This window comes from Uncinocarpus reesii, genomic scaffold, assembly GCF_000003515.1.
Source record: "Uncinocarpus reesii 1704 scaffold_3 genomic scaffold, whole genome shotgun sequence".
NCBI classification, from domain to species: Eukaryota; Fungi; Ascomycota; class Eurotiomycetes; order Onygenales; family Onygenaceae; genus Uncinocarpus; species Uncinocarpus reesii.
The window spans coordinates 2772024-2797905 of record NW_003052498.1 but is presented as its reverse complement, the minus strand read 5'-3'; the positions used below and the strand labels follow the sequence as shown (position 1 = coordinate 2797905).

Genomic DNA, 25882 nt, shown 5'->3' with positions numbered 1-25882 from the left:
ATTTAGATTTCGGCCCTTTTGACTCATCGCCGCCTCGATACAGCACCAGCTGTTGCCATCGACCTGTTCACCTTTCAGTTTCTTTTTTTACTCAAGTGATTTGCTACTAAAAGGCCGTTTCTTTCTTGTTCCTATCCTAAAGATGGATCTCGATGGCCTGCTTGACCTGGAGGAGAACTTCTACGCCGAGGGGTACGAGCTTGGAGTCAAGGACGGCGAAACTGCTGGCTACAACGAAGGAAGTGTCTTCGCGGTTGAAAAAGGATTCGAAAAGTTCCGCGAATTGGGGAGGCTCTATGGCAAGGGGATAATATGGGCGAAGAGGCTTCCTGGAAGTCATGGGCTTCTTCAGGCCGCCAAAACTCCAAACAGTGTTTCTGAGAGCTCCGAAAACCATGCGGCGCATGATGGTCTACATTTACCCGATCTGCCTCCCAATCCAAGGCTGGAGAAGCACCTCGCGACGTTCCTCTCCCTTGTGGACCCTTTGACGTTAGTGATGGAAAATACGGAAGAGGCTGTCGCTGAATTCGACGAGAGACTTAAAAAGGCCACGGCCAAGGCCAAAATTATAGAAAGGATGCTGGGGGAAACGGGGAGCACACATCAGCATGAGGATTCACAAGCAAAATCGGGTCACGCGAAGCAGGCCGCCACTTCTGGCAATATTGAAGATATCGGGCCGCTCCCCGCGAGGATGATGCTGGAGGCTTGAGTTCGTGTTCGGCTATGGTGATTTCAATGCATGGCCAATCATCCAACCTCATATCGGGTTATGTCTCGATACAAACAATGGCGAACGTTCAAGGAAAGATGTGGAAGGGACACCTTTCAGACGCGTCAATGCGCAAAGCCCCTGAAGTCTGGCGTACATAGTTACATACATCGGTACTGCACGTCTGCATGAAAACCGAAACTGAAGTGACGAGAACTGCCGCTTTTCATGGGGGCTAGCTACGGCTTGAATATTCGGGGAGTGAAGGGGGCAGGGAGGAGACTAGGAACATTGCTGGCTCTGATACAATGTATCGGCAAGGAGCTGGCATCGGCGAACCCACACCGACAGTAAAGTTTTTAACAAGTAACAGCTTAACAGTGTGTCCAAATACGCAACCAGATAGTCATTTAAGGACGGTTGAACACTAGACCATTTTCCTGACATTCCGGTTCACGCATGGACTCTTTCGCATTCCTGTATTCCCCAATACTCTCCTTCAGTTGTATTGTAGGCTTCGGTCTGCCATCGCGAGAACACCCTCTTTCGTTTTGTGCCCACCAATGAATCCGCTTGCATGAGCGAAGATCGCCCCTGCGGGAATCGGAGAGAGATTTTTAGTTTCAGTTTCAGCAGCAAGGACACCGTCAAGATCCTGGTCGCGCACTCCGCGCCATGGGGCCGGTAATGGCTTCCTAGACTCAAAGCTTGATGCATCCGTAGGAACACATTGGATCCGCCAGTTTGCAGCTGGATCGGTGGATTCAGGATAGATAACGTAGTAGACCTCCTTTCCTAGCATTGGCACATCGGACGGCGTGGTAGTCGGCATTCCCGGCGCTGCTTGCTCCAAGTTATACAGATGCTCTTTCCAAGGGACCCCGCCCTTTGAAAGTATGATGATTCTGCCGGAGGAATGAACATCAAAGCGAGATTCGTACGCCGCCCGAACGGTCTCACGAGCAGGTAGCCAGGAGCTAACTGCAGCACGGAGTTTTCTTGCAAACGTCTCCCCGATAAATGTACTCGCGTTAGCGAAGAGACTATCCTCATCAAGGCGGTCGTTAGGGTCGGGGAGGTTCATGTCTCCGATCAACGAACCCAGGTTGATTCCACCATCACGAAAGCGCTTTTCCAAGCCCGAAGCAGCAAGGGCTTGTGGTTCGTAGACTGAGATGCCGTTATCGTGGGCATCCAGAGCCTCGATGAAATCGGCGTATAGCTTTTCATAGATAGTCTGGACATCTTCGTGGTCAATTGGCTTGGACATGTGCTGGGCGATAATGGCCTTGCCGAAATGCAGGTAGACTAGACCCGCTGAAGATAGCCGCGTTGTATGATTCGGAAAGGTGTCTTGAAAGGTGCGCTGATGGTGATCGTAGCGATTCCTCGCGGGGTCATACTCTCCGCCAACGTCGACAACAGTGTGACAGGAGGCCAGCTGCTCTGGATCTCTGGTGCGAACAAGCGGGGACGAGGAGTAGGCTGGGAGCATGCGAAGAAGATACACGGCAAGGGCTTCATCGGCGTGGAAATGGCCACTATAGCGGGGTCAGTATGTTTCTGCAATAGAGCTGCCAGGAGGAGGACGTGCCTGTGAGTCCCAATTAACGGGCCAGATGCCTTGAGCTTCTTCGAGGCTGTTTCCTGAGCCATTCTGAGCAGGTGAAAATACTGGCGTCTCATATACAGCCTGGGGAAGAATGTCAAACTGGCAGCAAATACGTAGCTCTGCTGCAGGAATCCGACATAAAACCTTGACGTCCAGGCAGAGCTCGATCAGAATATCAGTTCGAAGCTCTGTTGTTGCTGGACAGACAGACGCTGGCGTGCTAAAAATAAAAAGTCAACTGCCAGAAATCCAAAATCCAACACCCTGGATATTTCACAAGGAAATCCAAGATCGCCATGGTTCTTCATCTCTTGTCTTCTTCTTAGATTCCTGGCTGCTTCTCTTTACCTCCAGCGACTTCATCATAGCCAGAATTGATTTCTTCCGCCGTCCTCTCTGGACACTCTGGCATCATCATCATCACCCACCATTGCCTTTTCCCTTTCCCTGGTTTGTGCTCCCGCAATTTCGCAATACAAAGCGTCTAGCTGCCTCGCCCGATTCTTGCAATTTGAATCGGCTCCCTGGCCTACTGTTAAATACCTTGGCTATCCCGAAGATACACTCTTAGTTGACGAGAGCACACGAGTCACCCGAGAATTATATATCACCTGGGCCGCACCTGTTCGCTCCAGGCGTACTGAGTGACTGCATCGATAAACACTCTGCACAGCGCACCTCGATCCCTCGCACCTAGGCGCATTCACAGCTGTCCTCGCCTGATCGATGTGGATCGTTCGTCTCATCTCGTCCGCCTTCTTCCTCACCGCCATCGTCCTGTCAATCCCCCTCGCGTTCGATGTCGGTGGGAGGACCTGCGGCCTGGCATTCTCCCTGTCCCTCGCGACCTTCTACTTCTTTCTCTCCGTGCTGAAGCTTACTACCCCGGACCAGTCGCGGATTCGCTATTCCTTGATTGTACTCGTCAGATCGACACAGTGGCTGGTTGCGCCTGTCTTGCTAATATGGGCTTTGAATAAGTTTTCCGTCGATTCTGATAACTCCAGCGGCTGGGTGGAAAGGACATTTAGTGGGAAGAGAGCACATGATACTTCCATCTACGAGTGGATATTTGGTGTCAACGGACTGGTCGAAACGTTGTCACTGGGGAGCTGGGATCGGCTTCTGAGATGGTCAACTCCGGTCTTCCAGCTAGCAGAGGGCTTCTGTAGCTTGTTGGTAATTCAAGCTGCCGGCCAAATTACAAGATGGCTCGTCAACAGGGGTGGAAGAAGCGAGAGCTGGATGGTATGCAATCTCCCATGCCCTCTGCTGTCAGGCCCTCAAGACTAACAGAACTTTTAGATCTGTCTTCTGGTCATGTCTGCCTCTGTGATCTCAAGCTCGATTTATTTCCTCTGGCGCGTGCTGCGGTTCCCGGAAATCAGCAACGTTGATTCTGCCTTGATCGGAGTCGCAATTACATGCGCGGTATTTCTCTGTGCATGGGGTATCGGTAGCGGCCGGGGGAATCCAGTGGAAAGCTCTCTTCTATTTGCCTACGTTGTCCTCTGCATTTACCAGATATTTACCGATTACCAATCATCCACAGCGTCGGCGGCGCCGCCTGCATCCTCACAACCGGAATTCCCTCCGCTTCCACCGATCATCATGGCTTCTTACACCACGCTTATGCACACGCTGTCCTCCCTGCCGTCCATTATCCACACTGCATTCAATGTCGTGAGCGCCGCTTTCAGTGCTATTAGTCCGTCCGTTCTGATATCTCTACTGTATCGCCTGTTCGTGCTCTACGCCTCGACAAGAATCATCCCCGCTGTGCGAGAATCCGGCGCTAGGGCTCTATCCCAAGAAGCGTCTTTAGACGATTCTGATGGCGCCGGCCAAGTTTTGGGTCTGTTGAGCTGGTTTTCGCCTTCGATCCTTATCGCTGTTTACACCAGCTTGCTGATGCAACATTTTGCTGCTCAATCCATGGGAACAAGTGGAGAATGGTGGAAGAGCGCTGGAGCTGCGAGTGGAAACCTTTGGAGATGGATCAATTTAGGGTGCACCATGGGACTCTACGCCGTCGAGCTATGGTTGGGAAAGCAAGATGATATCGATGCCGGTTTGGCCGGTCATTGGAAGACGGACTGAAGTCGAAGAAAATGTTTGAAGGAATATGAGACATGATTATCATCCGATAGAGGGATCCAACATCGTCCCTGTACAGAGCGTTTATACTTGGATCGTTTCGACACAGTTGGATACCATAATACGACATTATGAAGCTTGATCTATCTATCCGGACGAGCTCGCTTGAAGCGGCCATCGCTAGACATCTCGGCCTACAGCAACTAGTGGCAAACTGATGGTTAGCCATTCACCGTCTCACATCGCTCCCAGATTCGAGCTGTACTCACCCGAATTTTGGCCCTTCGATGCCCTCATGTACCATGTTATCTGTTTATCTGAATTTACGCTCTGCGGGAACATTCGTTTATACAGTATTCGATGGATTTCCAGCCTTACCCATTCGCTGAGCTAGGCGAAACGGATTTGAAAGACCGTGACGACGTCTGCCTACCCGTTTTCCGTCTAACTAATTGGGATTTCCATTGACCAATTCAAGTATCCCCAACCGTAACCGCCCGGTGTTAGCCACAAGATAGTGGAAGCCCGGCCAGCACAACAAGTATTCGAAGGGACGACGAAAGAAAGAGCACGCCTAGCTCCCCCCGATCCTGTGCCTCTCAAATGGAGCGGAATTCCAGACTAACAGTCCCCCATATTACCTACCCTTGCCCATAACACGCTGAATTCTCTTTCTGTCCTACGGGTAGCCACGTTTCGCCACCGTCCAGTATCACAAATCGACCTTGCTCCAGCGTACCTGCAAATCATTATCAAACTAGCCTATCCAACACTGTCCAATTTTCTCCTTCTCGCGTGTGTCTTTTATCTTTGGGTTTTTTTCTCACGGTGGCGAGCACTGGGAAGAATTACATATATGTGTATACTATACCATACAAGCTTTAAAAAGTAATCGATAATCGGAATGCTAAACTTGAAATTCGAGTTTCAATTGCCTTGGTACTAGCGTTATGAAAAAAAGAAGAAAAGAAAAGAAAAGATAAAAAGGGCCGATTGATCCATAGCGGGTGAGCTGTAAAGTAGGGGAACATTGAGCAACTGAGACAAGTATTTCCCACCACCAGGCTGGTCCTCATTTTCTCGGGAAGGCGGCAGAAACAGGGGGAAAAAGTAATAGGAAGTCAAAAAGTGCAAGAAATGGTAACTACCAAGGGGTATGAGATAGCAATAATGGTTTCATTTCAAATAATGACATAAAGATAACATGCTTCATAACAAAATGCAGAAATACTTGAGTCGTGACGAAGACAAAGACAGTGGCGAACCAAGTCCAAGTAAGACCTCAGATGGGCCTAGGAAATAAAAAGGGGCACTATATTCTGTTGAGAACAGGCTGTGAATGTGGTTGACTGTCAAGCAATCTGACTGTGAGGCCTATAAAGGGGCAGAATGTTCAGGCTTTCGCAGAGAGGGTTTGGTAGAGACAGTATAGATGCTTTCAACTCAGGCTGGGAAATACAGTGCGCAAAGGAAATGGACAGGCACCAGAAAGACCCAAATAGAGACTGTAATTCCATCATTTTTCAACTCATCCGTTCCACGCCCTGCCACCGACTGCTGGACACACAATGGTGTGCCGGGGTCAAGTAGAAATCACCCCATTTTGGTAGACGACTCAGAGATATCCATAGACGGTGACGTTACCCTATAAACTCGGAACCTTGTAGCCAAAGTTTCCATTTTGGTCGACAAAGATGGTCTCGGGCTACCGCCGAATTGGCAGTCCGCCTCTAGCCCGTGCGGGACTGACGTTCTCTTCCTGGGCATCGGTACCGTGGGCTGTGGTACCAGCTTCATTTTCATCACTCCCTTCTGTTTTTTCTTTCTGCTTTTCTTCGCCTCGGCCGCTATCGCCCAGGCTTGATTTTCGGTGAGGGAAATTGCTCTCTCGGATCGGACTGCGGCTCATTCCGACGGGTACTCCATTATGGATTCCGCCGGGATGGGTTGGCGAATGTCCGTTGAAATGTCCGGGGATAGAGCTTGATTGGGGAGGGGAAGTTGCAGTGAGGTGGGGGATATTTTCGGGGACGGGGTGACGAGAACCGATGCTGGTGACTCCGACGTCTGATGCTTTTCCAGCTTTGCTGAGAGCGTAGTCGCCCGAGTCAAAGTACTTTCGCTCCTGGATGAGCCGTATTAGCTGTGGCTCGCAGAATGGGGAGAACGAGTGGGATTGGACTGGGGGGCGAGTTCTAACCTTCAACTTGTTTTGGAAGCAGATCTTTTTTTGTTTGGAATCTTCCGTACATCCGCAAGAGCGCTGCTCATCGGGGCTTAGAGACTAGAAGCAAGCGAAGCATGGGGTTAGCGGGGGGAACGACGGGGTTCAAGGGGAGGTGAAGGGCCCCAAGTTACGTTGATATCGATTTTATTTTGCTGATGAGGGTTCATGGCTATAATTTTAGCGGATACGCCTGTTTGAAAACGGTTTGGTCAACTATAGCAGCCCAACCGGTGGCCGTGGGCAGAGATGTGCGGTGCAATGGTAGAGGAAGATGATCAAAGAGGAGCACTGGTTGAAGAGGTTCAGGTCACGGCAAGACGGACAGTCAATTCTCGGGATATGAAACAGCACGAGTAGATAGATGCCGCTGCAACTCGACAGTGAGACTTGTCAGGCAATGGATCACGAAGCAAGATGGAGGATGTTGGGCATAGAGAGAGAGTGTCTGGAGAGTTGGTTGTTATCGATAAGCAGAGGAGATCAGCTGCAGCTGTGCGGGTGACTAAGACGCTCTCTTTCTTGAGGGGTTCAAATCATCATCAAAGCCGTTTCTGCCGTTGCACAACCTCGACTAACAAGGATCACTGCTATGGACGGGGAACAAACAGGTCTCTTCATTCTGGCTATATGCTCTCTGCAATTGTCACTCATGGCATGGTTCTGGAACCATTTCTCCCGTCTTTCGTCAAAATCGGCCCATCTGCCCCCAATCCTGGTCCCTGAGGTCATCTCGAGCGCCATATCTCACCCCCGGCACCAATACTATGTGTCTCATCCTTTTAGCTTGGAGCAACTATATTTGAAACTTGGCAATGATTAGCTTACAGGTCTGCAATGGGCGTTCTCACGCGCTTTTGTCGAATCCATTGACGATTTTCGGATATCCGAAGCGGGGACGAGTTCCCTTTCTATCCCCCATGCTCTCGGCCACTTCGGCAATGTTGGCAGTCCCGGGGTCTGGCTTGGGCGCTGGAGCAGCAATCGCAGCGGTGACGGCGGTGATAAGAAGGACCCAGGCAACCTGCATATTGACTAATGACTTGGAATCGGCTTGTTAAACTTTCTCGCAGGTGTTATGAATGCAACAAGCTCTGTGCAGAAAAGGAAACTGATGACTCTTTTGGTTTTGTGAACTGATGGCTAAATTGTACGAAAGTGCCTGCTTCGAAGCTCATCATATAGTCGGCTCGAGCCGCCAAAAGGGCGTTGACCTTGAACCAAGGCCTCTGGTCAGTTGCAAAAGCAAAAATGATCACCGCTATCATTGAAACAAAGGAACTATTTGCTGCATCGAACACATCAACGCATTTTCGCCATTACAAGCTGCCGCGATCCAAGACCAACAATAAGCTTGAAGCCTAACTGAGCCAAATTCCGAAAAAGAAAAAGGAAAGGGAGCGTTTTGTATGTATCTACGCCGCGAGCTCAAGATATTCAGTGCGACAGTTTCCCGAACCGGTCTAACGTGCAAACGTCAACGTTCTATTAGACTGGGAAACAGGTAGCAATCTCAAGCAAGTAGTTACCAAAGACTCCCACAGAAACAATGAACCCTATCCTGATTCCTAATTTGCAGCAGCTGCTAGCTTGACCCTTCACCTGCTAAACTGGCCTCACTAGATACATCTCAATTCCGCTTAATATTGCCGACTATCATCAATTAGTGCTCTTTGTTGGCAACTTCGCTGATAGCTCCAATAGCTACGCTCCCGTTAGCAAGACGTATGCGCGACAGCTTCAAGAAGAATCACCCAGTGACGATCTGAGAGTCCCGTCGTGTCCTAGCACAGACCTCAATGCCTGGTCGTACCAAGTGCCGGGTAACAATGTTGTACTAGGCTTTTCTTTCCCATATTGCAGACTCATCACGGATAGTCTGGTGTGCACTCGGGATATCGTATCAGGTTGGTATGGCTTTCAATACGTGAGCTTATCAAGATATCAGTCGACAGGAGGCAGTTATAATCGGCAATCCAATCAACTATTCATCGCTCGAGACATTCGAACCTTACCTTGCATATTCGACTTGTTCGTGCGAAGAAAGTTGACCGGCTTCTCTGTGCCCCATCACAATTCCCATCATTGTAGTATAAATCGCCGTTGATGAAAGATTCGCCTGTAGATTCCATCATTCGCTCAATCGCATCTGCGCATTCCACGGAATGCGCAGCAGTTGATGGACATGCTTTTGGCCAGTCCATGTAGTTATGTAGTGATTTGACGAGGTTCACTCCATCCCCATTGATAAGTTGGAAAAGTGTGATAGGTCTGTAGTTATAATTTGCAACCCAGTGACTGGAATAACTAGTTAAATATTCTTGGTCCTTGGCCTTCATTCAAAGACTTGAACAACAGACGATTGAAGAGCTCGGAAATATTTACGAGCTTCATCTCCTTCCGAAGGCTTAAAGCACCTTTCATTGTAATTGTGCGGACCGCTGACAAGAGGCAAAAAGTGTGGATACACAACTCTTCCTTTGAAGACATCCCGCACTTGAACAACCCAACTTGCGGACAAGCATTCCGAGACTTTATATTGGCAACTTCTTGCGATTGTCCCTAACGCTCGTGTGATACCACAAAAGAAAAACGGAAAAGCCAACGGCAAAATGAGCCAGACCTCTGCTCAGGCAGCGCCCAAAACCTATGTGGTAGAACACCTCGACCCAGAATTAGGCCCGTGGTCCGCCTTGGAGTACGAATGCATTGCGAAAGAGTCCGCCGAGTCCGGGGCCAGGTTCATGCTCACTTCAGTGCCAGCGACGCTACGCCTGCCGCCCAACCTGGCAGCGCTGGACAGCCTGCATGTAGAGCACCGCGGTGTCGAAGAAATATTTGCTAGTCAAAAGGCTAGAGTCTGCCTGCTAGACCCAGCGGCATCTTTCGAATTATCTCCAGCAGACGGAGAACGGTTTGATATCTTTCTATTTGGGGGCATACTTGGTACGACTCGACGGAACTGCTAGTCTTAATATGCAAGCTGTTTTGCTCCTCTTTCGAGAAGAGCCGTTTCTGACTACGAATATATTACTGACTGGGATACCCGTTTATTCTAGGCGATGACCCTCCCCGAGGTATGATCCGTTAGTCCTGTATAAGGATCGAATGATGTGGCTAACTAGTCTCGCAGACCGCACATCAGAGTTGCGCATGAAAGGCTATGTCGGGAGGAGATTAGGCCCTAAACAGATGACAACTGATACAGCAGTGAGGGTAACACGCATTGTGGTCGAAGAGAAAAGTAAGGAATACCCCCCCGCTGCCACCGTTTGTTTCGTCTTTAACGAAATATAATAGCTCCTCTGGATCAAATTGAATGGGTGGATTACCCAGAGCTGCGAATCAACAAGCATGAGGCGACGGAAATGCCCTTTAGATATGTGAAAGGGAAAGATGGGGAGCCTATCATGCCTACGGTGAGCTGCGCGCTGTCTTGGTTGAATTAGTCTACTTGAGCTGTGCTGACAATTCTACTATAGGGCATGGTCGAGCTCATAAAGAAGGATGCAGATAAAGGATTGGAGGATCTTCTGTGATCCCCCTGTTTAGCAAAAACATGGAAATATTTTCGACGGGTTGTGTTTCGAGCATGTCACAGCTTGCATATTGAAACACGTTGGTGTTCTTCCTTACAAAAGTTAGATATAAGTCAAAAGTACATACTGGATATATTTGAAGCATGAAAAGAGTTGACAGATGACTTCAAAAGAAGGCTTTCAAGGGTTTTCTCCGGCGTGTCCAGGCATCCAGATATCAGCCGACTGGGCCCCAAGTCATCACCGCACTAAAACCTTCAGCTAACGCCCACTAGTGCCACTCTTAAGCATCGCCAAGTCGCCCTTAGTAATCTTCATACGCGGCATTTGCTGCAGGTCTATAGAAAGTTACCGAAGTATTACGCTGAATGGAGACGCCGTCGTCATTCGAGCGGGTCTGGGCTGCGCTAGCCCGAGTGTTTCATGCGAAGTGGCCATCTCAACAACAACAACAACACAAGCAGAATACCACCTCGTTGGAGTTGCATCGTCTCTCCGGCCCTCACCATCGCATTGCATTCGTGTCATTCTTCTTTTTCCCTTTCGGCTCTTATTTTCTTGTTCCGCCGCCCTGCTTCCGCTTGATTGTTTTTTAACGGCGACTACGCATAAGGGAGTAATTCCTTGTACGATTGTCGTTTCCACGAGCACGCTGCCAACGTCCACTTTTAACGGATTACCATTCCTTCTTTTCCCTTATCCGTCCACGGTCAATTTACGGAGTGTCGCCCTTCGCATGATTCTCGAGTATCATCTTGGATAGATTGGTGGACAACTCCACGAGGTGCGGGAGGCTGTCTTGCCGACAAATGCAAGCGCCGCGGACCATGTCCTCTTGTCAACCGCCACCGTTCCTCAGCAGCATGGTGGTGAGATGGCTGTCGGTGTGGATTATATTGGCGAGCTCGGCCTTTGCTTCTGCGAAGTGCGCTGCGGATTACTATGTCCGCTCGCTGCCGGGACAGCCAGAGGGGCCTCTGCTGAAAATGCACGCCGGGTACGTGTTGGTCTCCAAGAATTCGGCATGACTTTAATCTTCAGTGGTTCTCATTTTTTCTGTTTTTTTTTTTTTTTTTTTTTTTTGTTTCTTGAGCTATTTGCTAACTCCGTGTTGACTGATAGGCACATTGAAGTTGACCACGAGAACAATGGGAACCTCTTCTTCTGGCATTTCCAGAATCGTCATATTGCCAACCGGCAACGAACGGTGATTTGGTTGAACGGTGGGCCCGGATGCAGCTCCATGGATGGTGCCATGATGGAAGTCGGGCCATACCGGCTTAAGGATGATCATACCCTGAAATATAATGAAGGTTCCTGGGATGAATTTGCGAACCTTCTCTTTGTCGATCAGCCTGTTGGCACAGGTTACAGTTATGCCAATACGAATAGCTATCTTCATGAACTAGACGAAATGGCCGCTCATTTCGTTACTTTTATGGAAAGATGGTTCGAATTGTTTCCCGAATACGAACATGACGATGTACGTCCTTGAAATTATATCCTCCCGCCCTCATTTCAATGCTGACTCTTTTGCTCCAGTTATACTTCGCTGGCGAATCTTATGCGGGACAATACATACCATACATTGCCAAAGCAATTTTGGACCGCAACAAAAACGAAACAGTCATAGCGCAACGTCGACTCTGGCACCTCAAAGGTCTACTTATTGGGAACGGATGGTTTTCGCCCGTCGAGCAATATTTGTCCTATTTGCCCTACGTTTACAAGGAAGGCATGGTCAAAAATGACAGCGATGAAGCAAAGGGGATCGAAAGGGCGCACTCGGATTGCGTTGCTGAACTTGATCGAGCTAAAGGCGACGTCAAAATCCACGTTGATGTTTGTGAAAAGATCCTATCCGCGATTCTTGACGTGTCAAACAAAAGTGGACATTGTGTAAACATGTACGATGTCCGGCTTACGGATACATTTCCATCGTGCGGTATGAATTGGCCACCAGACTTGAAGCACTTGGCTCCTTACCTCCGGCGGGACGATGTTACTAGCGCCTTGCATATCAACAAGGACAAGAAAACGGGATGGACAGAATGCGCGGGAGCAGTATCGAGCAGCTTTAGGCCCCGCAAGTCCAAACCGTCAGCGGACTTACTCCCAGGGCTGCTCGAGTCGGGGGTACGAATCGGACTGTTCAGTGGAGCCAAGGATCTGATTTGCAACCATATCGGCACCGAAGAGTTCATCAATAAGATGGAATGGTCAGGTGGAAAGGGATTTGAGCTCTCGCCCGGAGTCTGGGCTCCTCGTCGCGACTGGACTTTTGAAGGGGAGACCGCCGGCTACTATCAAGAAGCACGGAACCTCACTTACGTTCTGTTTTACAATGCTAGTCATATGGTGCCATTTGACTATGCGAGGCGATCGCGCGACATGCTTGACAGGTTCTTAGGTGTGGATATTACTAGTATTGGAGGAAATCCCACAGATTCTCGCATCGACGGCGAAAAGGGTGCACTCACCTCTGTTGGTAACCATCCCAATAGCACCCTCGCCGAACAGCGTGAGAAAGAAAAACTCAAGGCTGCAACGTGGAAGGCCTACTACAAATCTGGAGAAGTCGCGCTTGTTGTTGTTGTCATTGCAGCTGGTGCCTGGGGATTCTTCCTTTGGCGCTCTCGCCGTCAACGACAGGGAAGCGGGTACCTTGGCATTTATCCCAGCCTCAATGGTTTGAGCTCAGGGTCCCTCCCCAGATATCGAAACAAACGTTCTTCCCGTGATATAGAGGCTGCCGCGGAATTCGAGGCTTCAGAATTGGAGACCCTGCACGACATGGATGATAGATCGCCGGGTCCGAGTCGTGATAATTATAGTGTAGGTGAGGATAGTGAAACTGAAGACGAAAAGCGTTATCCGCCAACGGACTTTGACCGACAGGATGGGACGCCTTCAGCTTCTAGAACATAGGTAATGCATAGCCTACCACTTTTCTCGACCTTTGTTTTACTTGCCCCGTTCCAAAATTGGGTCAACTTGCATATACTTCTTGGGAAAGGAGCCTGGCGTACTTGAGTACGGTATAGGGGGTGTTTTGTCTTTGCATATCCCTATTTAGATAATTTTCCGCAATCTCTTGGTTTATTTATATATCCTTGTTGAAAATGAGGGACAACAAAGATCAATGGCCAAAAATCTAGCTCTTGAGGTGTTTCCAGTCCAATGAGACAGATTTCTGAGATGCTACTGTTCTACTCTCCAGACTTTCACACCACCGTCGTCCCCAGTGCTTAGAAGCACCTCCTCATTCATGTCGGGGAGATCCGTTTCAAAATCATCACCAAAGTATTGTTGTGTTTTGCGCTGATCAGCTCGCTTCGCCCAGCAGATGTGATTGATTTCATATATTCCATGGGCAGCCTCGACACGGGCCACAATCTCCCATTTCGTAGATGGGACGGCTACTTCTCCATCCGCAGCCTGGTCCCTTTGCGTGTGATCAGTTCCGTTCTGCGTTGGCTCCTCAGAAACGAGAAAGCGTTCCTGGTAGACAATGATCCGCCCATCCGACCCCGTCGAGGCAATTAATCCCGTCTTCTTGCTCCACGCGACCGAGTATACCGACAGATCGTGCGCCGCCGGCAGTTGGCACTCCTCCAGCCAGGTTTCGTCGATGCTGGCAGGGCGAATTATGCTTGGTATGGCTGAATGCTGCGCCGCGGGCGGCCTTTCTCGCGGTTGTTTACGCCATATGCGGATGGTCTTGTCGTCTGAACAGGAAACCAGCCGCGGACCGGATCGAGATCGCTGCTCGAGCCACTGTTCCCGTTGAAAGGGTGTCAGGTCCCCGTTCTCCGAATCAGCGGGAAGCGTCAGGGAAGCCCGTTTGTCGTGATCCTCTGTAGACGTAGCGCTTTCCCACTCCACGCACCAAACGGTGCCTTCATGGCCTCGTAGACAAGCCACCTGGCCCCAGTCATCCACGTCCTCTCTCCACACGCGAATGGTATCATCATAGCTCCCCGAGGCAAGACAGTCCTCCTCCGGATGCCATGAAACCCACTTCACATCGCCCGAATGCTCCTGCATCACCGCCACCGTTTCGAAATTGTTATCCCCATCCTCCAGATCCTCCCATATCCAAATCGACTTGTCCCGCGAGCACGTTGCGACCAACGAACCCCCCGGCGACCAAGCCACGGACTTGACCTCACTATCATGCCCATCCAACAACACCGCAAACCCCCATTCCTCATCCTCATCCTCCTCATCATCGTCGCCGCCACTGCTGTTCCGCCGCTCACGCTCCCCAGCCGCTAACCCGCCGCCCATCATATCCCGCTCCGCCGTCCCAAACCCATCCCACCGCCTCCAGATCCCGACCGTCGCGTCAAAGCTCGCGGTGGCAAGCACGCTTTCGCCCTTTACGTGCGGCTTCCAGGCGCATGAGCGCACGGCGCGTTTGTGGCCGCCGGATATGGTGGAGAGCAGCGTGAAGTTGACGAGTGAGTAGATCCGGACGGTCTTGTCGGCGCTGCAGGTTGCGGCGATCGGGAGGCGGGGGTGCGGGGAGGTCAGCCAGGTTCGATCCAGAGAGGGCGGGCTGAGGTCGGAGAGGTGTGTGAGCTTGATGGGCGAGGATGGCAGCTTGATGGGCGAGGATGGCGGCATGATGGGGGGGACTGAAGGAGGGAGAGTGAGGGATTGGTGTTCTTGCGGGATGTTTTTTACTGCGTGTGCTGTCTCGTCTGTATTTGGGTGTTTTTGCCCTGCCTAGGAAGGGGGAGAGAGCGTCTTTGTATGACGGATGGATAGACGGTATGGGAAGCGGAGATGCATATGTATACCGGAGCTTTCAATAATCTAAGCCCAGCAGGAGGTGAGTTCTTCTTTGTCCGGTGCGGATGATGATGCTGATATTGGTGGGACTTTTTCTTAATCTCGGCCGGCTTCAGATTAGATTGATAAGATTAGGCTATCAAAAGCAACGAATTCAGATATCTCGTTGAGCCACAGACGGCTCCGTAGAATTCCCATGATTATGGCATTACCGCATCTCTATTTACTAGTTAATTATGTACGCTGTTGTCTACTATACAAAACGGCCATCTGGTATACACCAGTTTGCAGGCCTGATGCCATACCATCAACTTTTGAGAAAGATTTCGAAAAGCAGAAATCCAGCAAAAAACTAGACAGGAAAAATCCAATCAAAGCCCGATCATTAACAAGAAATTCATACTAACAAATGCCATGATGCCAGCTATAGGAAAATTAGTATTAGAAAGACGACCGTTTAGCATCAGTCGTCTCTCGACATATTGAGCACAATTCGTCCACGAATGTCTCAAAGGCGCCAGCGTACCTAGCCTCGGCGGTAACGCCCAGTTGCTGCATCTCGAAAGCAGCACCGATGTCGTCACTGTGAGATGGCTGGCGCTCCACAATATCCACAGTCACTTGATTGCTAACCATGATACTTCCCCAGGGAAGATTTCGACTCGAGCGTGAATCATCGGCTTCGGAAGTTGTAGTTTTGGAGATGTCGCTTCTGCGACCGGGGCGTATGCCTTGAGAGCTTGGTACGGATGAACTGATATTAGCGGATCCTGTGTATCTGCTTTTGAGGGTTTGGTACGCCGCACAGTAGCCGAATTCTTCAAGGACGGTTTGTTGGAAGTTTGCATGGTCGACGATGCCCGGATACACCTGTTGTTGCGCTGTGAAAAGACGAAGAGGAGTGAGGCACAGTTGAGGGGATGTAGTGCGGGATTGTAGGCCGTTGATGATACGGAACGAAAAGGCGGTGCATTTCCCTGTTCCGCCAGCTTGTCCAGTCGAGCGGCAGGGGATCATGATGCGCCGCGCTGAAAATTTAGCTCCACCAAAGGCTGGGCTGTCAATCAAGTCTGCAAGTCCAACTATGGCGTTATACATATGCTGACAAAATGCTTTTAGTTCCGGGTCGGCGTGCTCTGTACTGGTTTGCTTGAGCCACCTCAAACATAGGGTCAAAGGCCAATCATCCATGCGAGACAGGAAATCTATTTGTCGCTGTGAAACCGACATAATTGGTAGAGTCACATGTGGTAGGATATTCGGTGCTTCCTCACATACGAGAACATCAAATCCCTTTCTGACTGAGGGGTGGAGCGAGAAGCAGATCAGATGAACACCCGGTTCCATCATCTTCTGGGTGTCGCTATAGTCCCGCATATTTTCCAAGCTGATCAGCATGTCTTCTGGCGGGATTTGCATACTTCGTGCGAGGGTCGGGGCTATATTCTGTCTAGCAGCAAAACTCCAACCGGTAGCGGAGAGCTGAGCTGCCTCCTCTTTACTTAGCTGTCGGACAGTGAAAAGAAATTGACCTTTGCCCAGCATTTTAGGTATGTATACGGATTCAAGGTCCCGCTCTAGGCCTTGCTTTTGTGCGCCGGATTGCGTCCCTGTGATGATGATATCGTCGTATAGTTCTCCCATCTTCTCGAGGGGCTGGTGGAGTCGATCTGCAAGTTCTTGCGCTGCCACGCAGAAAAGCTCTTTGAAGACTGACTCGAAATCCAGGTCGATATCAGCGCGGCCATCTGCCGCTCCACTATTCCCGGGATAGAACGCCTTTGTGGTTGCGTCTGAGAGAAGATGGTATTTCATTCCGGGGATGAGTTTCCGGAAAATAGCCCAGTTACGACTGGCTCTGAATGCCCAGATAAAGGCCGGATGCGTTTTGCTGAATTCATCGTCGGCAAAAGTCTGTCGATGTTATGTATCGTCAGCTACCAGCGACTTCAAAACCCAGAGCCAACGGAAGTTCATGAAAAGAGATGTTACGTACGCGATCAATATACTGATTGGTGATCTTTTGGCTTGGTAAAAGGCCCTCAGGTGAGACCATGACTCTGCCTGATGAATCAAAAAATGCGGAAGCGAGAACCAGTTGGCGTACACGATTGGCAGACTTTTTATGTCGTCGTTTCGTAAGAACAGCGAGTACTATAAGAAATGCACACGAGGCGCAAGACTGCCAATGTAGGTTAGCCAGTCAACCACTATTAATTCCTCTGGCCATTTTCAGACATACCAAAGTGGTGCAAACAATAACTGTTTGACTTGACGAAAGCTGGCCTGAAGTGTCTTGAAAGACATTCTTAACCCGATAGAGCGTGCCAACTGCAGCCGTCCAATGCATTCCTGAGACGGCAATCGCGAGAATGGTTGCACTGATCACTCGTTTCCACCAGCTATTTGTCCAGGAGGCACGCATTCGAAAGAAGACGCCCAATGCCGTGATACTCGCTGCGACCGCAATGACCGCCGCACCGATAACATTGGGAAGCTTATAGCTGCAGGTGTAATTTGCTATCCCGAGTTGTCCAACGTAGTGCATGCCGCAGACCGCTGCGCCAGTCAAAACACCTGTGAGAACGATATACCACAGTTCTGCTCTTTCACTTGCTCCAATGAAATAAAAAGCGATCATGAGGACGACGATCGGTAATAGAAACGACACTGCCGTGAAAGCAGAGCTGTAAGAAATTTGATAATTGGCGCCATGGTGAAGTATGGTTGCCCTGTTGCCGATAAAATGCATACACCAAATCCCGATGCCTCCCATACACACTGCGGCACTAATCAAGAGATACCTATCCAGGCCGGTTAGGTAAGAACGAGTAGACCGGAATTTTCGGAGATTTACCAATTATAAAGGCCGAATCGAGAGGTCCGACGGTGAAGCAATTCCAAACATGTTGCACATCCGGCTAAACTGACAAGATATGAAAGAACAATAAAGCCCGCACTGTAGGAGACGGGCACGAAGTCGTTTAGACCGAATTCCACTTCGCCCGCCATTATAATTGACGGAGCTATAGAGTGAGTTAAATGATCAATTCAGTCGAGGGCCTTTCCCTCTCTCGACACAGCTGGAAACAGGCGTGCGTGTCTCATCGTGCGAAACTTGGATGAGCACACCTGCAGTCAACTTTTTGATCTCTGCCCTGGCTAAATGTTTCGGGATATCCGCTGTGAGAAGTGCTTTAAACGAGCGCGAAACGTATAGTTGGAAAAATCCACAAAAACAGAATTTAAATCTAAAAGAGCGTGAAACCTTGGTCAAGATAAGGCGTTCCCAGGTTTTTGGCAAGAGGAGACCGTCACAAACCAGAGGATTAGCATGGGCAAAACTGGTAGCCGAAATCCGGAGCCGCCGGATCTTATAAGCTGAGTCTATTTATTTCCGTCCTCCAGGTCGGGGTCCTTGTGTGCGAACAAGACTCGAATTGATAGCTGCTCGGCACGCCAGGTGTAAAATTGCAGTGTCCCGGGGAAAGGGACAGGGTGAGCAAGAGGAGGAAATTAAGGCCAAGGGCCTCCAAGCAGGACAAGAGCAAGCACACGTTGCTGCAAACCAAAGAGTTATGCAAACGTGGAATGATCAAGAAGCGGGCGATTAGCTATTGGCATCCTAATGCCATATTGCCCGCAAAAAAGTAGGCGGAGGTCACCTGCAACCAGACAGGGACGCTGGGTCAGGGCCCTCCATCGCGAGACTTCTCCTCACGTACTCCGTAACTGCAGACGCAAATAATGCTGTCTGTCAGGCATGCCCAAGCAAGCCTGCGCGTGGTCCTGGTGGTGATTGGCCGGGTGAAGCAGGACTATAACCAGGGGGTTGGAAGAAATCCGCATCCAGCCCAGTCTCGGCCATTCAGGGACAGCGATAGGAGACAGCTTTAGCGGGATTGCAGTTGCCTTTGCCGGGGGGTTGGAGAAGGGCGGTGCTGGAAGACCAGGGAAGGATACGGAGGACAGAGCTTGACTCTAGGAATGGCGTCAAAAAGATGCTTTTTTGGCGAGTTCCACGGCCCACCGATCACTGGGGCTCGATCGGTACCAAGGAGCTGTTAGAGCGAAGATCTTGTAGAGATGATGAAACGGGTCTCCAGCAGCGAGACAGATAGCGATTCCCCAAAAAAATCCAGAGAGCAGCCGTCGGATCCTCGGCTTGACTGCGCGATGGGCTCCAGGGTCGCTGGAGGGCATCTCTCGTCTATCCCCGGCCGGCTAGGCCAGTAAATATCGGTTAGTTTAGTGATGTATCAGTGCGTGTTCGATGCGGGCTGCTGGGATTCAGAGATTAGCCCAACACTAACGAAAGCGATCCTTGCATGCATTTCTTATTTTACGCACAGGGCGAGATGCGGTAGCCGATTTTTATGGGCCGCGAGTGGAGATGCAAGTCTTTTCTCGTCCTCGGGGGTTTTGTGTCCCAGAAGACCAACAGCTGCTTGATGCCAGTTGGGTTGTGTTCAGATTGAAACGAAGCGACCTCCCTAATCCGTCGCTAGAGTTACGAACGGACAGCCAGCCACTGGCGGCCGGAGAGCTGGATGGTTGTTGCCTGCAGGGATGCACGAGTTTGGCGCCTCAACGTAACTCTGGCAGACAGCGAGCTCGATTGCTCGCCGGTCTCTCTAGAGTCTGCAGGCATGTGAAGTCCCGAAGGCCCATCTCTTCTCGGATCTGGAACTGTGATGATGCTCCACAGCCCTGCGACGCAGTGTCAACCACATGGTGAGATCGCGGTTGACGGGCGACTCTGTCTCTGCGCTCTCTCCACCTCTGCTGCAAGCCTAGGCTCGCGATCGGGACATCAGGGCATCTGCCAGGCACGCTGGGCTCTCCTGGATAATGGTTCAGTTTAGCCCTGGAGTGGCGAACTTCGTATTTTCCAACGATTGCAAGAGATTCTTGAATTGGAGAACGATTCCCAGACTGATAACTAACTTATATATCCAGATTCTCAAAAAGACACGTGCAACAGATGATCATACAGCGCCTCAACCTAGCAAAGAGCCAATAGTGCAGATTCTATAGATTCTCGACTTGAGTTGATCAACAGTGGAATCACAACGTGAAACGAATGACATATGGGCAAGGCTTCGCGCCAAACTTGGTTATCCTGTTCTCCTGCACCTTGTTGACGCGGTCGTTGGGAGCATTCCACATCCTATCTCCCGAGTCCCTGTACGCGACGTGTTAGCAGTCTGACAGGGCGAAGCAGTGAAACGGGCGTACATCATCAGTCCAACATGATAAATGGACCCTGGGTTCCCGCAGTCACAGTTTCCACCAAAGAAAACCGCATCACCCGCTCGACGCTGGGAATAGGGATATTTCCTATAATGCAGTGATTAATCCCCAGTCTGACCAGGAGCAAGCAAATCCCCCAACAACTTACTTGTACTTTAGTTTCTTCTCTGAAGCGCAGTACATCGATGAAGTCACACGCAAGTTCTCAGCAAACAGGTCGCGGCCTGTGACCTGACAAACGGCCCAGCACACCAGCCCCGAGCAATCGAACCCAACTTCCCCGTGATTTTTGGGTGCGATGTCGCCGGTTGGGCCCTTGCATGAGCCTCCTCCCCAGGCGTACGGCTTGCCCTTGGCAGTCAGTGCCTTTTGAAGGATCCTCTTGCCAACATCACCGTTATCGGATGGTGGCCCTTTGGGCTTTTCGGGGGGGTTGTTGGGGCCCTTCTCTTCTGGCAGTTCCCTATCCGGTGCAGGTCGTGGTGGCCCAGTGTCCACCCTACGGCGATGCATGTCGCTCCCCGACCATGTCTGCAATCCGGTTAGCATGTCTATTGGGAGGAGTGATGTCGTGATATCGACGGAGGACACAAACCGATGCATCGCCGTGATAGAACTCCTCGACGCTGCGACAGAGTCCTGAATCGCTATCAACTGCGCATCTAACGTCGCGAGTGCCACCGTTGTCCACTGGGGAGGAGTGCGAAAAGGCAACCAGAGTGCCTATAATAGAGGCGACGAGAAACTTCATAGTGGAATATAGCTAGCCTGATTCTTCTTGCTTGGGAAATTGGATTCTTGACCTGCATCAAACGCAGCAGGAACTGCGTCCAATATATACCCAGACAGCCTCCCATCTTCAAAGGACGAGTCCCCAGATATCAGCGCAGAGATAGATTAAACCCCCTCCAAATGACAGCCGTATCTTCTGGCCCCGTACGAAGCCTCATAGTGAAGATGACAATTATGCCCTCTGTAGAAGATATCCGATAATCAACGACAAACATAGAAAAGACCCCCAAATGTTCGTGACTTCAAACGCTCAAGAAGCCCCGTTCCTGAAAAAAGGGCATCTACATGACGATTTACGCGAAAAGGGAAGGGAAAACAAAATGGTGTGGAAGAGCATAAGGCTGAGAGGCACGGAGTAGCATTATCTATAACTAATCGATGTGCAGGATATCCTGGGCTATGGCCCCCCATCTTGCAGTGAGCGGGACAAGGCCCTTACACAAACGTAAGCCTTGCGCTCGAGGAGTTATTAATTGAGCGCGATGTTTCGTTTTAATATGCTGGGCAAAATTCCGCTACAGCTTTAACTACGAGCCATCGCCGGACTAAATATAGCTGGTAGATCGATCAGCTGCTAAGATACAATGATAATCTGGAAGTAATATGGCTTCGTAGATTCAGGCAAAACTACACAAGATCACTCGACTAACATACACGATACACTTGGTCTAACGAAAACGGATGAACCGACAAAAGCACAAAAGAACAAAAGGAGACATTAGATCGTCATCTTATCCAAATCATGTAAGAATAGGGTTAACAATACAAGGTAAAAGTTAAGGATACCAGCACGGACAAAGAGGGTGGAAAAAGGGGCCATCCTACGGCCAGAGAAGCAGATCACCAAACAAGCGTCGAAGAGACCTATTGTGTCTCCTCGGCACCCTCGTTCCAAATATTCTCGTACGCCACACCATGGCACATCCAGTCGACTTCCCGGATTCGATTCAGACTGTCCACAATCTTGCCCACCTCGCTCACAAATTCAGGCATGCCCGCCGCCGCAAGACTCTGGCTGGCAGTGGTGGTCGTACGGATTCGCTCTCTTGCGCTGGCTGCGCTGAGGCGTGCCAAAACATGCGCTCGAAGCCGAGAGAGCATTAGCTTAGCAACGGGATCCGTAAAATACATCGCACTCGGGGGTGCCTCAGCCGCTGCATTGGAGTATGATGGAAACGATGGTGAGGCGGGCTCGCTCGTCACAGTAACGCCTGGTGCAGACGAGGAAGATGCAGTCGCAGACGCCGCAGATGCAGGGGTCAAGACCCGCTTAATAGTGGAAAGCAGCTGCGATCTGGTTGCCGCAGGCATGGGATGTGTTGAGTCTAGGATCGACTGAACCCGCTCCGGCTTAATCTCACTAAAGTCGAGAGACAGAATCCGCTCCGCCTCCCCCTTCCACTGGGAGCGTACGTCTCGTTTCAGTAAATTCTTCGCACTGAGTAGAATGGCGGCAGTGGCCGCTATTTTAAACGACTGCGACCGAAGCTGATCTAATCGAGCACGATCCAGGTTCAACGTCTCTGGGAGCTGTTCTCGCGGCAGATTCCCATTACTCAGTACAAGGCAAACAAGGCCTTGAGCATATATTTTTGCGACCGAAGGTGCTATGTCGACTCCGCAGCTTTCAGGGTCTCGTTTCTTCATCTCCGCAATTATCGCCTTGCGACTAGATTGCCAGAATCTTCTCGTTCTCTCGAGTGTAACGGCCCCACTCTCCACATCTTTGCTAAACGCTCGCTGTTCATACCCAGGCCCTTCTTGGATGAGCTGAGGAGCTGCCATCTGCAGCATAAAATTGGTGTGATCCAGGGATAAAAGATCGATGATCCCCATCAGCTTTGCCAGCCGGTCGATTGCATCCCCGGATTTATCCTCCGCAAAAGCCTTCACATCTGGGTCGCGGAAGGGAGCACAGAGCTTTGGAAGGACAGTGCTCATAAAATCGAAAAATGCATCGTACGAGAAGGTTCCCGCCTTGCACTGGTTCCCGATATGAGTTGGGTCGAGCACCTCGCTGATTAGATTATGGAGTGAGTTCCCGGGCTTTAATGAACGTAGCAACCGGTCCTGTATGACCGTAGCCATCGCAACAGTCCAATCGGCGCCCAGGCCAGCTTCAGCGTCCTTTCTCATCATGTCGCACATATGCTCCATCACTTGCCGCCGAACTTGGGTGTACGACTTTTCGTCGATTTTGAATTCGCGATTGATCAACAATTCATGAACGAGCGTTCTATTGTCTGGCAATGCGGTAAGGAGTTTAACAAATTGGGCCTGTGGACTGAGTCCTTCCTGTTCAGAGGGTGGCTGCGGCCAATGCTCAGCATCGGCAGGAAAGACATCGCGGAGAGGAGAGTGGACCTCTTCTGGAGGCACATCGCCGCTCGACGGTAGGTCGGTCACAGCACGCGGGATTGCCTTGGTAGACGTGCCGTTTCTGCGCTTTTCTCGCTTTGCTTTCCTTAGCGCCTGCTTGACCAAATCCATAGCTCTGCCTGGACCGGCAAGTCTCTTCAACCGTGCCAATAGTAAAATCTGGTTGTGACGGATACCCTTCTGGTAGTCATCAGCAACGCCTCCCTCGCGATCATCCTTCACAGCCTGCCAGATAAGCTCAAGCTCAACAAACTGCGCTAACATAATCTCAATCAGCACGCTAGAATCATGGGATTTCCAGGCATGGAAGGCGGAGAAGAAGGTGTTGTACAAGTCGGACAGCGTCTGCAAGTCGCCGGACAACGAAGCTGGAGAAACTCCGATCGAAGAAAGCTGTGTGATGACCTGCTCGAAGATGACGAGTAGATCCTGCGCTTTAGTGATCAGATCTTGCTCCTGCTCTCCATTACTACTCAAAACCTGTGCGGGATGAGCCAATATCAGGTAACTGCTGAGAAATACCCTCACAGCCCCCCGTTCGCTCATGTAATTTTCCTCAGACTCCTGAAGTCCGCACAAATGAAGCACTTTTTTGGTCACATCGATGACATTCTCCATTGACAGCAGTGCCCCAACCTCTTCAAAACTGAGGTTGCGAAATCTTCCAAAGAAAGATCCAATGACCTAAAGTGACTAATTGTAGCACGAGTGCGGTAGTTGCGCCAGGCCCTTTGGATGATACAAGCAGCGGCACGCTGACTGAGAATTTTGGCGAATGGACGCCTTGTGGCTTTTCTCTCGGCAGAGCTTGTCCGGCGAGAACGGGTCTGCTGGTATAGTAGCCTCCTTCGTTCAACTTCGGCAAATTTTTCCGCCATCTCGACGCGATGTCTCGCATGCTCTGCTGCCTTGCGCTCCTTTATTTCTTCGGCTTTCTTCTTAGCCCGGCGCACCTCTTCCTCGCATCTGGCAGCGATTTCAGCCAATAACTTCTCCCGTGCCTGCTGCGCGGCCAAGGCTCGCTCCTCCTTCAACGCACTCTTTGTGTCACTCTTCGCAAGAGCTGCGCGCAGCCTGACTTTCTCGACATGCGCTGCTCTGTCAGCAAGGCGAGCCTTGCGTGACTCGATAATGGACGCGCGGCGCAGATGCTGTGGCATATCGCCGTGTGGTCCTCCATGAGCGGATACGGACGAATGCAACGACGAGATGGAGCTCCGGCGAGATGAAGGCACAGAGGCACGTCGGCGGTCTTTCGGGATGGGATACAAGCGAGCGACGAGGTGCGGCGGGAGGGACAACGGAGGATCTTCTGAAGACATTTCGACGTCTCCTTGATTCGAAGCAGTTGCCGACGTGGCCCGATCTTCCGCCCCCGTGTCGACAACGGACATTTCAATGTCGGACTTGCGACGGATTATCATGGTCGGGCGCAAAGGAGATTCATAGGAGGGTGCGGTCCCGTAAATATTATGCGTACGGGAGCGGGACGAGCCGTGCGAGGCAAAGGAGAACTGGAAAACTCGAAAGCGATAACGCTGATAAAAGGCGCGGCCGTAAAACGGGTTCGACCAGGGAGTCGGCTGCTTGTTTGGCAGTAGATCGTCGTTTCAGCTGGACCAAGAATAGAAGCACGAAATAAGGGTGCAATGATGCAAGGGTCGGTACTTAATACAGCAGATTAGGTTACATACAATAAATCAAGCGGCATCCAGGATAAAAGGCCAAAGGGGCCGCAGAGGTGAGGAAATCAGACAAAAGAGAAAGAAGGCGAAGACGTTGGTAAAGGTTGATAAGACGCACTGCCAGTCGTGGGCAGGAGGGGGTACAAGCACGGTACCAGAGCGGCCCGCTGTGTTTCAGCCTTCAGCCAGGTCACTTGCAAGTCACCGCCGCCTTTGCGCCTGCCTGAAACACAGTCATGTGGCTGGATTATGTAATAAGCGATCTGGCGACGTGATTGGCTATATATTAGGTGATGTCATTGATTACGATAAAGAATATGATTGGCTGTGGTTAATGACTAAGCAAACCCAGATAGAGTCACGTGGACCAGCCCTGTGAGTCATCAGGCACGTGGTCACGGAGCTGAGTCATCACAGTCTTGCTGCTGCGTCCAGGAACTGCGCCGGAACCTCAATCCATTTGTCCCTGATATAGTCCGCAAACCCCTTACCCAGAGAGTCCAGCTTCGTTGAGCTGCTTACCCCGCGCCCCAGGATCCCATAGATCACAAAATGGACAGCCATCAGCTTGGGAAACTCAACTCTCTCGATGAAGTATCCCTGATCGTCCTGCCCCAGGAGCTGGCGCATTCTCGTGCGCGTGATAAACGAACGAAACCAATCCCAGTGCGCTGCTGATCGAACAAACATTCCAATATTGATATTCGCGCCCTTGTCGCCGGATCGGGCCAGAGCGATATCTCCCAGCCGGACCGTTTTCGTTGGTCCAAATGAGCAGAGATCACAGGG

General features: G+C 50.7%; 10 protein-coding genes across 10 annotated transcripts; 4 read left to right on the top strand and 6 right to left on the bottom strand.

Moving 5' to 3' along the window:
• Window positions 1–142: 142 nt before the first annotated feature.
• UREG_05727 (uncharacterized protein) lies at window positions 143–715 on the top strand (the record flags this gene model as incomplete). The annotated part of the gene is made up of 1 exon (XM_002584992.1): window positions 143–715. One exon carries the CDS (start codon window positions 143–145, stop codon window positions 713–715), a length of 573 nt encoding a protein of 190 aa, XP_002585038.1.
• A 499-nt stretch (window positions 716–1214) lies between these two features.
• On the bottom strand, window positions 1215–2466 carry UREG_05726 (MYG1 protein; the record flags this gene model as incomplete). The annotated part of the gene is made up of 2 exons (XM_002584991.1): window positions 1215–2256; window positions 2441–2466. The coding sequence occupies 2 exons, from the start codon at window positions 2464–2466 to the stop codon at window positions 1215–1217; spliced, it is 1068 nt and encodes a 355-aa protein (XP_002585037.1).
• Window positions 2467–3053: 587 nt separating this feature from the next.
• Window positions 3054–4427, top strand: UREG_05725 (uncharacterized protein; the record flags this gene model as incomplete). The annotated part of the gene is made up of 2 exons (XM_002584990.1): window positions 3054–3575; window positions 3633–4427. The coding sequence occupies 2 exons, from the start codon at window positions 3054–3056 to the stop codon at window positions 4425–4427; spliced, it is 1317 nt and encodes a 438-aa protein (XP_002585036.1).
• A 1702-nt stretch (window positions 4428–6129) lies between these two features.
• UREG_05724 (uncharacterized protein) lies at window positions 6130–6695 on the bottom strand (the record flags this gene model as incomplete). The annotated part of the gene is made up of 2 exons (XM_002584989.1): window positions 6130–6549; window positions 6675–6695. 2 exons carry the CDS (start codon window positions 6693–6695, stop codon window positions 6130–6132), a joined length of 441 nt encoding a protein of 146 aa, XP_002585035.1.
• Window positions 6696–9260: 2565 nt separating this feature from the next.
• On the top strand, window positions 9261–10187 carry UREG_05723 (uncharacterized protein; the record flags this gene model as incomplete). Its single annotated transcript, XM_002584988.1, has 5 exons — window positions 9261–9594; window positions 9708–9734; window positions 9782–9892; window positions 9949–10067; window positions 10131–10187. 5 exons carry the CDS (start codon window positions 9261–9263, stop codon window positions 10185–10187), a joined length of 648 nt encoding a protein of 215 aa, XP_002585034.1.
• Window positions 10188–11014: 827 nt separating this feature from the next.
• On the top strand, window positions 11015–13115 carry UREG_05722 (uncharacterized protein; the record flags this gene model as incomplete). The annotated part of the gene is made up of 3 exons (XM_002584987.1): window positions 11015–11184; window positions 11310–11670; window positions 11730–13115. The coding sequence occupies 3 exons, from the start codon at window positions 11015–11017 to the stop codon at window positions 13113–13115; spliced, it is 1917 nt and encodes a 638-aa protein (XP_002585033.1).
• Window positions 13116–13834: 719 nt separating this feature from the next.
• On the bottom strand, window positions 13835–14816 carry UREG_05721 (uncharacterized protein; the record flags this gene model as incomplete). Its single annotated transcript, XM_002584986.1, has 2 exons — window positions 13835–13964; window positions 14077–14816. 2 exons carry the CDS (start codon window positions 14814–14816, stop codon window positions 13835–13837), a joined length of 870 nt encoding a protein of 289 aa, XP_002585032.1.
• A 570-nt stretch (window positions 14817–15386) lies between these two features.
• Window positions 15387–17996, bottom strand: UREG_05720 (uncharacterized protein; the record flags this gene model as incomplete). Its single annotated transcript, XM_002584985.1, has 5 exons — window positions 15387–15408; window positions 15511–16898; window positions 16981–17166; window positions 17227–17788; window positions 17842–17996. 5 exons carry the CDS (start codon window positions 17994–17996, stop codon window positions 15387–15389), a joined length of 2313 nt encoding a protein of 770 aa, XP_002585031.1.
• A 2055-nt stretch (window positions 17997–20051) lies between these two features.
• Window positions 20052–20988, bottom strand: UREG_05719 (uncharacterized protein; the record flags this gene model as incomplete). The annotated part of the gene is made up of 3 exons (XM_002584984.1): window positions 20052–20169; window positions 20386–20768; window positions 20833–20988. 3 exons carry the CDS (start codon window positions 20986–20988, stop codon window positions 20052–20054), a joined length of 657 nt encoding a protein of 218 aa, XP_002585030.1.
• Window positions 20989–21893: 905 nt separating this feature from the next.
• UREG_05718 (uncharacterized protein) lies at window positions 21894–24802 on the bottom strand (the record flags this gene model as incomplete). Its single annotated transcript, XM_002584983.1, has 2 exons — window positions 21894–23877; window positions 24045–24802. The coding sequence occupies 2 exons, from the start codon at window positions 24800–24802 to the stop codon at window positions 21894–21896; spliced, it is 2742 nt and encodes a 913-aa protein (XP_002585029.1).
• Between the last annotated feature and the right edge of the window lie 1080 nt (window positions 24803–25882).